This window comes from Capricornis sumatraensis, chromosome 3 (genome assembly GCF_032405125.1).
Source record: "Capricornis sumatraensis isolate serow.1 chromosome 3, serow.2, whole genome shotgun sequence".
Classification (NCBI taxonomy): domain Eukaryota; kingdom Metazoa; phylum Chordata; class Mammalia; order Artiodactyla; family Bovidae; genus Capricornis; species Capricornis sumatraensis.
Window position 1 is genome coordinate 79,677,711 of NC_091071.1, and position 12,687 is coordinate 79,690,397.

Sequence of the window (12,687 nt, forward strand, 5' to 3'; positions counted from 1 at the left end):
GAGTGCACTCCGGGAGATGGTGATGGACAGGGAGGCCTGGCGTGCTGCGATTCATGGGGTCGCAAAGAATCGGACACGACTGAGCGACTGAACTGAACTGAACTTGTTATATGATAGATAATATAATGAATTCTATCTCATCAAGAAACACTGTACAAACTACTGTGATGAACAAGAAGTGAAATTCAGGTTTTTCTTTAAACTGAGGACTTCTCCCCTAATGTCTCTAAACTGTAAACAGAATACTATGGGTCATTCAATGATACAGGTTCTGCTATCTTGACTCTTCATATCCTTTTAGAAATCAAAGGATTCTTGCATGTTCTTTGTGTAAAAAAAGTGAAAGTGTTAGTCCCTCAGTCATGTCTGATTTTTTGTGACCCCATGGACCTGTGGCTGTCAGGCTCCTTTTGTAGGATTACATAAACAGAGACTGAACTATAAATTTCATATTTCTCAAATACAATTTTCTAAAAGGGCCTCTTTTCCCTTCACTGTCTCATTCTCCAAGGCAGCCATAGTTGACATTTACTATAATGTCCAGAGATCTTTCCCTTTTCAAATACCATAACCAACCCTAAACAAGATAAATACTCCTCAAAACTACCCACCAAATAGGAGGAGGAAAGGGCTGTGAGTGGTTAGTAGCAGCTTCCTTCTGTTACTGGTTCAAAACATTTCTGTTAAGTCACTAATTCATTAGAGACTTGGCCAACTGATTGGGAATGAAATCAATTAAGAGTTTTTTATAATACAGAGGACTATATTCAATATGATAAACCACAATGGAAAAGAATATACAGAAAAGAATGTGTATAGTATATGTATAACTTTGCTGTACAGTAGAAATTAACACAACACTGTAAATCAACTATACTTCAATTAAAAAAAACAACAAAATTAATTAGTGTTTGAGAAGCGTATAAACATAAAGTCACATTGAAAACAGGAAAAAAATCGTACCACTATCTTAGCCATTTCTGAATACTACCTGCTAGGTTTCATCTTGTGTATACATGCATACTTTTATAAAACTGTAAACAATATGGAATTTTTTCATTTTGAAAAAATCTTAAATGTATCCATACCATTTAAAGTTTTTAAGAAAGAATTTCATTTGTATTAGCTAAAAGTGTATTTAATTATAACAATAAGCATAGACCAACATATATGCCAATGGAAAAGATTTTAATTTCAACTGGCCAGTATTCTTCTAAATTAGGTCTAAGGTTTTACAATGAATATATATCTAGCTCTTAAATACTCATAAATCCAATTTATTCATTCCTTTAGAATATATTTGTTCCCTTTAATCCTTTATGTTTAGTGCTTATTAGCACTTTGGCTCTAGATATATAAAAGGAGATGAGAAAACTGAAATGGAAATCATTAATTTTTATTATAGTACAAAAAGACTGAGTTGAAGAGCTATTCAAAGTATTTAATACATGTATGTGCTCAGTCACTCAGTAGTGTCCGACTCTTTGCGACCCCATGGACTGTAGCTTGCCAGGCTCTGTCCATGGAACTCTCTAGGCAAAAATACTGGAGAGGGCTGCCATTTCCTACTTCAGGGGATCTTCCTGACACAGGGATTGAATCTGCATTGCTTGTACCTCTTGCATTGGTAGGTGGATTCCTTACCACTGTGCCACCTGGGAAGCCCATTTTTTAATGTATGTGTGTGCTCAACTGCACACATTAAATATACAGTTGTCAAATATAGCAAGAAGAATTAAGAGAACTCAATGAATTTTAGATTTATTTCTTATTTGAAGCTTTATATATTTTCCTCTTATCGTCTGTCCACAAATATAATCAATGCAACATTATTAATTTTTTGATAATAAGCTACCTTTGACATGATTTCTGTTACACTTAATTTCAGCTCAAGTGTTCATAACTGACAGATGCTAAAACTTTCAACTTATGACAAATTATCCAAATTCAAAATAAACTAAATTAGTAACACATCTTAGAGTTTTTCACATTATCCCTTTTGTTCTAATCAAGATTGCTATTTTCAAAAATACCTTCTATGTATTTTGAACTGGAGATATTTTATTATCTTCAAAGATATTATAATTAGAATAAACATAAGAATTGTGACTAAAAATTAATAGTAAATCATGACATTTAGAAGTCCTTGAAACAAGAAAATGGTCTGCAAATATTACTTAAGCACTACCTCTATAAGTCAGCATTTTATAGTAGCTTAATGATTTTAAACTGTACTTACTAGGCTCTATCACAAAACTGTATTCTAAAAGTCAGAATCACTGTTTCTGAATTTTGTGTTTGGCAAAATAAATCTAAACATATTCCAGTGGCATGGTTTCTTGTGTTTACTAGCAGTTTTAGATAAATGGATATTGGAGTGAGGGTGGAGAGCTCAATGATTCAAATAAAAAACTAATACTGATTCTTAATAAAGAACTATGAACTGAGATACTGTAGGAAATTTTTCATTCTAAAATTTTTATTTATAGGGAAGTATCAAACAGGATTTCTCAATTTGATGTTAAATAAAAACAAGTTAAGATAGTCTTAGTTCTCCCCATCTTTATTTTTCTTAAGAAAATATGTACCCTTCCTGCATGCATTTTTCTACTTTTATTATGCATTTATGTTTTTATAAGTGATGTCATGCATTACATTTTCAAAACATCTAAAGAAATTATTCCTATTTTATCACTTTGTAATCTCCATTATTTATTCAACACTGCTTTTGAAATCCAGGTATAGCAATATGTAAATATTTAGTTTAATTTTTCTAAAATGTTTAATTGTAATGATGTACCACTGTGCTACTGATGGACGTTTAGGTTATTTCTAACCAAAGTACCATGAACATCCTTGTGCATGTCTCCTCTGCAGATATGCAATATTCATTTTTACACTGCTTCAATGAAGACTTTTGCTTAAGCTAGTTGGGTGGATTTTGTTTTTTAATTAAGCACAGGCAAATGAAAAAACAAAAATGCTATTTTTTAGCCCAGAATCGTCTGTGTCTTGCTATATTATTTTTGTCTTTCTTTGTTAAATCTTTTATCTCTTTGGTAAACACCTGTGACATAGAAAAGTAAATACTAGAAAATAAGAAATTTAAGCCTTTATTTTACTTGGAAATAGTGCTTTAAATATATTTAGGAACATGTAAGTTACTTGCTTGTATATAAAGAACTTCTGTTTAGAATTCCAGTGGTGGATTCACTTCAAGAAAACAAAATGAGGAAGATATGTTATATACTAGCATTTAAATTCTACTTCTTGTAATAACAGTGTTAGGGTTGAAAAGAATCTTGTCCGCTTTCTCCCACTTTTCTGCCCACCCCAAATGTAACAGAATACTGACTAAATAATTCAGAAAGTCTGATTTCTCATTTATTTCCTTTAGGGAATAAAATGGCAGCACAGTCTACCTTTGATTCTTTTTCTCTTGGTATTCCTGATTTTGGTTTATCATGAGGCTGTTCAAGAGTCAAATTATTCTTCCTTGCTTCACTGTCTTCAAGTAGGGGAATATAGCCACAACTGTTATCTGTAAGACAAAAACCTTTTGGACCTTAGTAGGAAATCCTTGTTTCGGGTACCACTTAGAAAAGTAAAAAGAATATACACCCAAACCCCTAATAGCAGAGATTCTGAACTATGGGTTTTAAAAATTCCTTAGATAATAGTTACTTTAACAATTTAGATTTGCCCACTTAGATTCTGGCATATTTGATTCATATTTTTAAATTTTCATTCCCAAGAAAGATACAAAATTCCTACACTTCCAGCATTAGCAGTATATACAATCTGTAGAATTTACAAAACTAGAGGTATGCCATTTGTATCTGATCATCAGCAACTGCAATTAAATTTTTATTTAAGAAATATATTCAGGTATGCATTTGTTGTTTATTTACTTGTATAATGACTCTATGCTTATTGTAAAAAAATCAGAAAATGCAGACATGCTGAAAAGAATAAATAAAAAGCTACTCACAGTTTCTATCATCTGTGAATGATTCCTATTAACATTTTGGTTTATATTTTACGAGAATTTTTCTTTTTCAATACATATAAATTCACAAGAAACAATTTTTTTGCATAAATAAAATTACATGTTTTAGTATCTTGCTTTTCTCATTTTGCTACATATCATGAATATGTCTCATGTTTGTAAGTGAACACCTATTATCATCACTTTACTTGGCTACACAGCTGTTCACTACACAAATGACTGTAATTTAATGGTTGAACGTTCCATTATTAGAAATTATTACTGTGATGAGCATCCTTGTAATATATACCTTGAGTACCTGAAGAAATATTTTTTATGATATACTCTTAGACTCAAATTTTTGGTTTAAAAGGCACACACATTTAAAAAGCTTTTGCTATTTACTGAAAAATTGTCTTCTTCACTTTCCCATTTCCTACATGTGTTCATTTCTTAAATAAACATAAAACTTAACTGCCCCACAGTTATTAAGATACCAGAAATACTGAGAAACAGGAGAAATAAAACAGAAAAGCTTAATTTCCATCTTTCTTTTCCACACAGGTTTAAGAAATACTTAAAAATTTAACATGAACATACCTCGACTGGAATTCACAAGAAGTAACTGTGATTTTAGCTTGTCAATAATAGTTTGTTGAAGTGACAGCTGTTCCTGTTGCTCACGTATTCTCTGCTCATAGTCTTCAGTCTGCTGACATAAAAACCAGTTAGCCTGATATTTACTGACAGACATGTACATTAGTAATTACATATAGGTATGAGTTACCCATATTACCATTTCCCAGGTACAGGGGCATTTATTTATAAGCTGAAAACAGGATTCAATCATGTACTTATAATCATTACAAACAAAAGTGATTTAAAACACTTTAAGCACTGTAAAATTTTAAAAATCACCTTAAAGAAATTTCAGTTAAGAGCTCAATGTACAGTTTCTTGGATAAAAATTGTAATTTAGAATTTAATCTGTAATGATAACAAAAAGGCATGAATGATAAAATGGATGCTACATTAAAGTTATTCTATAAAAATAAATGCACTTTTGAATTTATTTTTAGAGTACAAAAACACAAAGGAAGTAGTTACAGCTAAAACTATGAAAATCAAAGGTATAAGCACAAATTATAAAATTATATTGATCAGAAACTTCCAAGATTAAGACTTAAGAAGTCAAGAAACCACATGGTTCATTTCTAATGGACATCTTAAATACCACAATTTCCCTTATATTTTTAATCCAGTCACCTTACTAGTATTGCAACGGCTGTGAGAATTAACCAATGAAAGAGTCTATGGCCATACCACCCTGAATGCGCCCGATCTTGTCTGATCTTGGATGCTAAGCAGTGTCAGGCCTAGTTAGTACTTGGATGGGAGCAGTGAAAGAAGACACAAGTTCGCATTTTGCAGCATACAAATGTTGCAAACCTGATATTCGAAAACACTCCATTACAATGATCAAATTAGCACAAAGTCTGAAAAATATATAACCAAAAAATAATAGAGAATTCTTTACCAATTTCTATCACTAGAACATATAAATGACTAAATTGTAAATTCTTTGAAATATGAAATGGGGTTCTAATAATCTTGGAATGTCCTTCAATAGATACTAAATATTTGATTTTGAATTGATTCTTAATCAATGATGAAAATTAGTGAAGCTCTAGTATTTTCAGAGATCTACAAACATTAAGTGCTTTATAAATGACACAGCTGTTTCTAGAGTCCCAAAAGAAATTAGCTTAAGAAATGAAAGCAAAATAGGACATTTTCCCAAATAAAAGGTGAAATTTTGTATTAGATTTTAAACATGAATAACTGACACAGCTGGTAAGTAATCCAAGTGGTGTTTTTTGTCTTGCAGGGTAGTCTCATGTAACTTGATATTCCTATGCAAAGTAACTTATACATAGGACATATTCAGTACAAGCTTATTGAAAAAAAAATCCAATTAAAATAAAGTTCAAGTAAATTTTATTATTATAAGTAAAAGAACGAATCTTTTGAATCTGTCTGAACATACATCCTATGACTAGGAGTGTGATAATAGAACCTTGGATACCAAATTCCAGCCTAGGGCTAGGCTTCCCAGAACAAGACTTATTCATACATAAATTTGCATCCAAGCCCCTAGAAAGAGTGGGTGGGTTGACTATAAGAAGGGTTTAAACCTCTAAAGCTAATTCTGTAATACTTTAAATTTGCCTGTCTACACAGAGCTACCAGGGCTGAGGAATCAGCAAACATGCCTGATATTATGGTTTGTTCTATCTACTTTTGTGTATTTAGAACTTCCTCTAAAGAACTCCAAGCTTTTCACAAACAACCAAGAATGATCCATTCTTTCACTATTTTTTGATAGGTATATATATATTTTACTATCCAGCATTAAATGACCAGTACAAAAAGCTTACTAAGTTAGAGATACACTCAGAATAAACGTATAAGTTATTCAAACCTCAGCGCATCTACTACATATTTTTTCCCAACCTTAATGAAAATACAAATGACCTGTATTTTCTTTTGGAACCAACTCAGAAAGCATCTGCCAGGTAATTTTTAGTTTCGGGCTCAAAAATATACTTTAGCACATCTCCATAACATATTATAATAAATGAATAACGCTGAAAATAGCAGGGAAAAAAATCAAGAGATCAACAATTTAAAGTTGAAGTTTTCCACTATTTAGTAAACCACTTAACAAAGTACTTTATAAACTTAAGCAAATTCTGTAATAATTTAAAAAACTGATACTCTGGAAGTATAGCAGGGGAAATAGAAGAGCAATAACCCATGTTCTTTTAAGTTCTTTCCACACACTTTCATTATATCAAATCATTAGTCTAGCCTAATTGTTTATATGTATGATTTTTCTTTAGACTATGACCTCCTCGAGGACACAGACTATTTTCTTCTTATATCTCCAGAGTAGCTGGCATATACTGAAATGCTCAATAAGTATTAGTCAAATAAATAATCTAATTAAGTTAAGAAAATATAACAGAAACGGATGTCTTCTAAAGTTAACCTGAAGGAATGGAGATAAGGTTTTGCTTACATTTCTGAAGAAAAATAGGAAAAATAGAGATAGTAAGTCAATAAGTAAATAAGACAAAAGAAAATTAAGTTTTAGAAGATAGATGCAAAAAAATTGGCTATGTCTGAAGATTTTTTTCATTTTTCCTTTTTTTGGAAAAAAAGGGAAGCTTATACTGTCAGAAAAAAAATTACTAATTTGAGAAGAGAAAATATTTAGAAACAGTATGAAGACTTTGACCACAAAGCCACGAAAGGGAAAGTCCAGAAGAGGATATTGTATCAAATTGGGAAATAACCAGCAGAACTGAGTTTACTTGCTACGTTTGGAAGCTAACAGAAACAAGAGGCTTTTCTTCTTTTTATTAAATGCTTCTCGTTCACTGAATAGATGTACATAAACTTATTATCTGAAAACTCCTTTTAAAAGGTCAGATAACTGTTGCACTGTCACAGTATTTACACACACACAAATCAGTACAATTACAAAGCAAGTACATCCTAGCACTACCAAAGACCCTACAAAACAGAAAAATTACTAACAACCACATTGAAAATGTACAACAGCAATGTCTTGTCAACACTTCTGTACAGAGCACAGACATGACAGCTAAAACAGACAGAAGAGAAGATGCTTTTGACAGCCAGTGTGTGTGAATGATTCTTTGAGTCAGATGGCAGCAACAAGTTACCAACTAGGAGATCTGCATGACAACTAACCATCCATCTGTATCAAACACCATCTGGCCAAGATGACTCTGGCTTCTGTGTATCTGACACTCCTTCCAATTCCAAAGACTAGCAAAACAAGTGGTCTACCAGCATCTAAAGAGGTAAACAGGTACTGAGGTACTGGTGCCAGAATATACTTTATATCCTTTCTCAGTGTTCAAAAGCAAAACTTATAACAATGGTGATCAAATATAGCACAGACCTTGAATTCACTAAAAATGGTTGTCCATATACTCTCTTGACTATCATAAATAAAGCAAAAAGCTTATCTTTAGAAAAGTCCCTTTATCCTGGCAAAATTTCAATCCGTCTTTAAAATTAAGGCAGCATATTTTCTGTAATTTTGGACATACAGCTGCTCAAGTTTTCATGGGTTTCATAAATATTAAAAGAGTTCTATAAACTTATTTTTTTTCTATTGCTGACATTGAAAATTCTCATTTCTCATATTTTCCAAAGCACTTATTTCCTAAATGGGGAAAAAAGTTCAAGTGTCCTCAGTCATCCATAATACTCTAAATAGGTCAAACATAATCTCTCTCCTCCTCAAGAACTAATTCCAATATTCTGAGAAATACCATTTTTTTCCTTCCAAGTATAAAAAAGAATAGAAATTTAGTAAATATTGAATGGATTCAAAGAAAAACCTTCAAAACTATTCCAAGATTATCAAAGAGAACAAAAGCTTTATTGAAGGGTTTCCTTGGCTACTACAAAAACTCTCAATAGGGAACTCCATAGTTCATGAAGGAAGATAATTAAATATTAATTATTCCAATACATAACATTTTAGACAAAAACTATCTTGAAAATGGCAAACTAAAAACATCAACTTCAATTTTAGGTTAAGAAAAAGAGAGACTGCATAGGATTAGCAACTGGAGATCTAGTTTCTACAGCTCATTTCTAAACCAAACTGTTATATTCTCCTATAACTAGGGAGTTATAAATCCTGCCCTTTCCCACCCTCCTGATACCAAGATTTATCCAGGAGATATGCAGCCTGGCATTAGATTATAAATCTGATTATCTACTATCAAGTGATGGTGCTGTCACCAATTTCTCTGTATGCCAAATGGTAAACTATTTTTATTTTACAATATTGTGTTTTGGTTCAAAATTTACTTATGTTCTTTGAGCCTTAGTTTCTTTCACTTTCAAATAAAAATAATATTTACTTGAAGTACTGAAGTAGATGGCATGTATAAAATGTATGGTATGTAGTAAGCTCTTTGCAAATGTTAGCTCCTTTCCTGTAATAATGAACGAGGTTTCTACCTACTATTATAACATGTGTGCATATGTCCATTAACTAAAGCTCTGATTATCACTGATTATCATTACATATACAATGTGTCACCAGACTTACCACACAACCACCCCATGCTTTATGCCAGTTTTTTCAATTCTTCTTATAATTCACTGTAATTTAAGACTCAGAAGCTTTTTCTCTGAAAAATCAGTGTGGTATCCTCACTGAATCAAAAACATTCTATGAAGCAATAAACAAATAAATTAATTAATAAACAAACTCTGGTTGTTCAAAGTTTACAAAGAGATAAAATAGGCTCAAAATGATTAAGAAACAAAATAGTTGCTAAAAATTACAAAAGTAGCACATTTGTTGAAAACAATGCAAAAACCAACAATATGTCCACCATCACAACCATATCAAAACCTCAGATGTGTACTAAGTAACAAAATAACAGTCTCTTCCTTTACTTTCCCCTCCATCCCTCCTTAGAGGTAATTCCTATTGACATTTTGGTATGTGTTCTTTCAAAACTTCAGCATACATGTGTATATATCTTTTTTAAAAATGTGAATTGTTCTGCAACCAAATTTTTCATCAACACATTATTATATGATCATTTCACTGACTACTATGCACCAGATACAGCTTTATTTTCCCTATTTCATTTAAAAGCATTAAATTAACCTCCTGAGATTATTTCCCACATTTTATAGATAAGAATACTGAGGCAAAGAGCTAGAAAATAACCTGCTCAAAGCTTCTCAGTAGGAAGTAGAGCTGGGATTTGAATCCAGGTTAGCCTGACTGTAATGCCCACACCCCTTGAATAATCACCATGACTAGACACACAGGAGTCTATCTAGCTCTACCAAGATCCTCTTTTTGCTATTTACTCTCCCTTTGGATATGCAGATGACACCACCCTTAGGGCAGAAAGCCAAGGGGAACTAAAGAGCCTCTTGATGAAGATGAAAGAGGAGCATGAAAAAGCTGGTTTAAAACTCAACATTCAAAAAACAAAAGATCATGGCAGCTGATCCCATCACTTCATGGCAAACAGAAGGGGAAAAAACAGGAACAGTGGCAGATTTTATTTTCTTGGGCTCCAAAATCACTGTGTACTGCAAGGAGATCAAACCAGTCAATCCTCAAGGAATTCAACCCTGACTCTTCATTGAAGACTAATGCTGAAGCTGAAGCTCCACTACTTTGGCCACCTGATATGACGAGCTGACTCACTGGAAAAGACCCTGATGCTGGGAATGACTGAGAGCAGGAAAAGGGGGCGAGAGAGAATGAAATGGTTGGATGGTATCACTGAATCAACAGACATGAGTTTGAGCAAACTCTAGGAGACAGTGCCGTCCATGGGGTCCCAAAGAATTAGACACAACTTAGTGACTGACAAACAACCCTCCCCTCAGGCAATCTCATTCCCAGTGGTTGGTTATTTGCCAGACTTTCAAATTCTCTTTCCAGCAGCACTCTCCTTTGAACTCTCTATTTATGTGGCCAAGAGCTACTGAAAAAGCATTTGTTATTTGTAGCAATGGGAAGAAAACAGATGGAATACCTGGGAAGGGCTGTGATTTAACTAGGTTAGTATAATGATTACAAACTTAGAGGAGTCAGATAAGCTCAGTTTCAGTATCGATTCTGCCACTTATGTTGCAATATTGATTTATTTCTGAGTCTCAGGTCCTTCATTTGAGAATGGGGCTAAGAATGCCAACTTTGTAGGGCTGGGCATATTTACATGTAAAGGATGTGACATTTGTAAAATATACTTATTCATAAAAAGTTAATTCTCCTTTCTGCTTTATGAAGTAATATGAATTTAAGGATTGAAGGAGCAAAGGAATACAATTGGTTCAGTATTATCTGGATTACCTGACATTTTAGTATGGTCATATGCAGATGACACCGCCCTTATGGCAGAAAGTGAAGAGGAGCTAAAAAGCCTCTTGCTGAAAGTGAAAGAGGAGAGTGAAAAAGTTGGCTTAAAGCTCAACATTCAGAAAACTAACATCATGGCATCCGGTCCCATCACTTCGTGGGAAATAGATGGGGAAACAGTGGAAACAGTGTCAGACTTAATTTTGGGGGGCTCCAAAATCACTGCAGATGGTGACTGCAGCCATGAAATTAAAAGACACTTACTCCTTGGAAGGAAAGCTATGACCAACCTAGATAGCATATTCAAAGGCAGAGACATTACTTTGCCAATAAAGGTCCGTCTAGTCAAGGCTATGGTTTTTCTAGTAGTCACGTATGGATGTGAGAGTTGGACTGTGAAGAAAGCTGAGCACTGAAGAATTGATGCTTTTGAACTGTGGTGTTAGAAAAGACTCCTAGGAGTCCCTTGGACTGCAAGGAGATCCAACCAGTCCATTCTGAAGGAGATCAACCCTGGGATTTCTTTGGAAGGAATGATGTTGAAGCTGAAACTCCAGTACTTTGGCCACCTCATGCGAAGACTTGACTCACTGGAAAAGACTCTGATGCTGGGAAGGACTGGGGGCAGGAGGAGAAGGGGACGACAGAGGATGAGATGGCTGGATGGCATCACCGACTCGATGGACATGAGTTTGAGTGAACTCCGGGAGATGGTGATGGACAGGGAGGCCTGGCGTGCTGCAATTCATGGGGTTGCAAAGAGTTAGACACGACTGAGCGACTGAACTGAACTGAACTGAACTGACTGAGGATAAAGGCTATCCTGCCAAGAAAACCTAAAAACAGTCAAGTTTTCATAAAGACTAGAGGTCCTTAGACAAACAATTTAATGTCATGGTGGCAGGAGTGTCTAGGTATAACAATGGAAAATTTGGTATTGAGAAGAACACCTCTCAGGTCCCAGGGAAAGTGAATATACTTGATGACCAACAGGACATTAGTAGCAGTATCAGGAATCATCCTTGGAAATTTAAGTGAGATAATTTAGGATAAATAAAAGGCACTATTATTCTACACAGCAACTTATAAGACTCATTACTCTTTTAATATGGTATAGGTAGGAAAAAATAGTGGATGTATAAGCTCAGGTCTGACATTCAGTAAAATATGGCTTTCAAGTGACAATGAGACATATGGATCTAGAGCTCAGAGGGTAAATCTGGAGTACAGAAATAAATTTAGGAGTTATTGTCATAAGTATCTGAAGCCATAGAAGATGAAATAGCTCATACAAGAATATAAAGTAAGATACAAAGAAGGGCTTGAATAAGTCTAATATTTAGTGGCCTGGTGGTAGAGAATAAACCTACAGAGAAAAATGAGGAATTGCAACCCAAAAAGGAATGAGAAAAATCAAATATGGTGTTTGAAATGTTACGGAAAAATAGTGCTTTAAGGAAGAGGTAGCACAAGAGATATTAAATGGAATCAGTTATTAAATGGAATAAGGTAGTTTTATATGTGTGAACTTGAAAGACTATCAATGATTTTAGGCAAGGAAGTTATAGATATGAAATCCATGGTCAAGCAATTTTTTTCAAATCATAGTTCTGCTATTTAGTGGAGGGCTTGTTATTTCACCTTTTTGCATTTCAGTTTCATTTTAAAAATTTAAATAACAACTTACTCATTAGAGCCATATAATAATTAAATGAGATGACTATAACATTTTGCCAAACATAAGCCTCAATAAATC

At 33.5% G+C, this 12,687-nt stretch overlaps 1 protein-coding gene across 4 annotated transcripts in view; it reads right to left on the reverse strand.

Annotated features, from left to right (window-relative positions):
* TANK (TRAF family member associated NFKB activator) overlaps window positions 1-12,687 on the reverse strand; it is a 79,472-nt gene that overhangs the window by 28,405 nt on the left and 38,380 nt on the right. For 3 of the 4 annotated variants that reach the window (XR_011144667.1, XM_068968021.1, XM_068968022.1), the window contains exons 3-4: window positions 4,589-4,697; window positions 3,423-3,541 (exon numbers count right to left, since the gene is read on the reverse strand). Coding sequence is in view for 3 of the 4 variants with exons in the window: in XM_068968021.1 (XP_068824122.1) it covers window positions 3,423-3,541; window positions 4,589-4,697 (228 nt within the window). In the remaining variant the exon portion in view is untranslated. Of the gene's footprint in view, window positions 1-3,422; window positions 3,557-4,588; window positions 4,698-12,687 lie in introns of all 4 variants that reach the window. The other variant, XM_068968020.1, reaches the window with a different exon arrangement.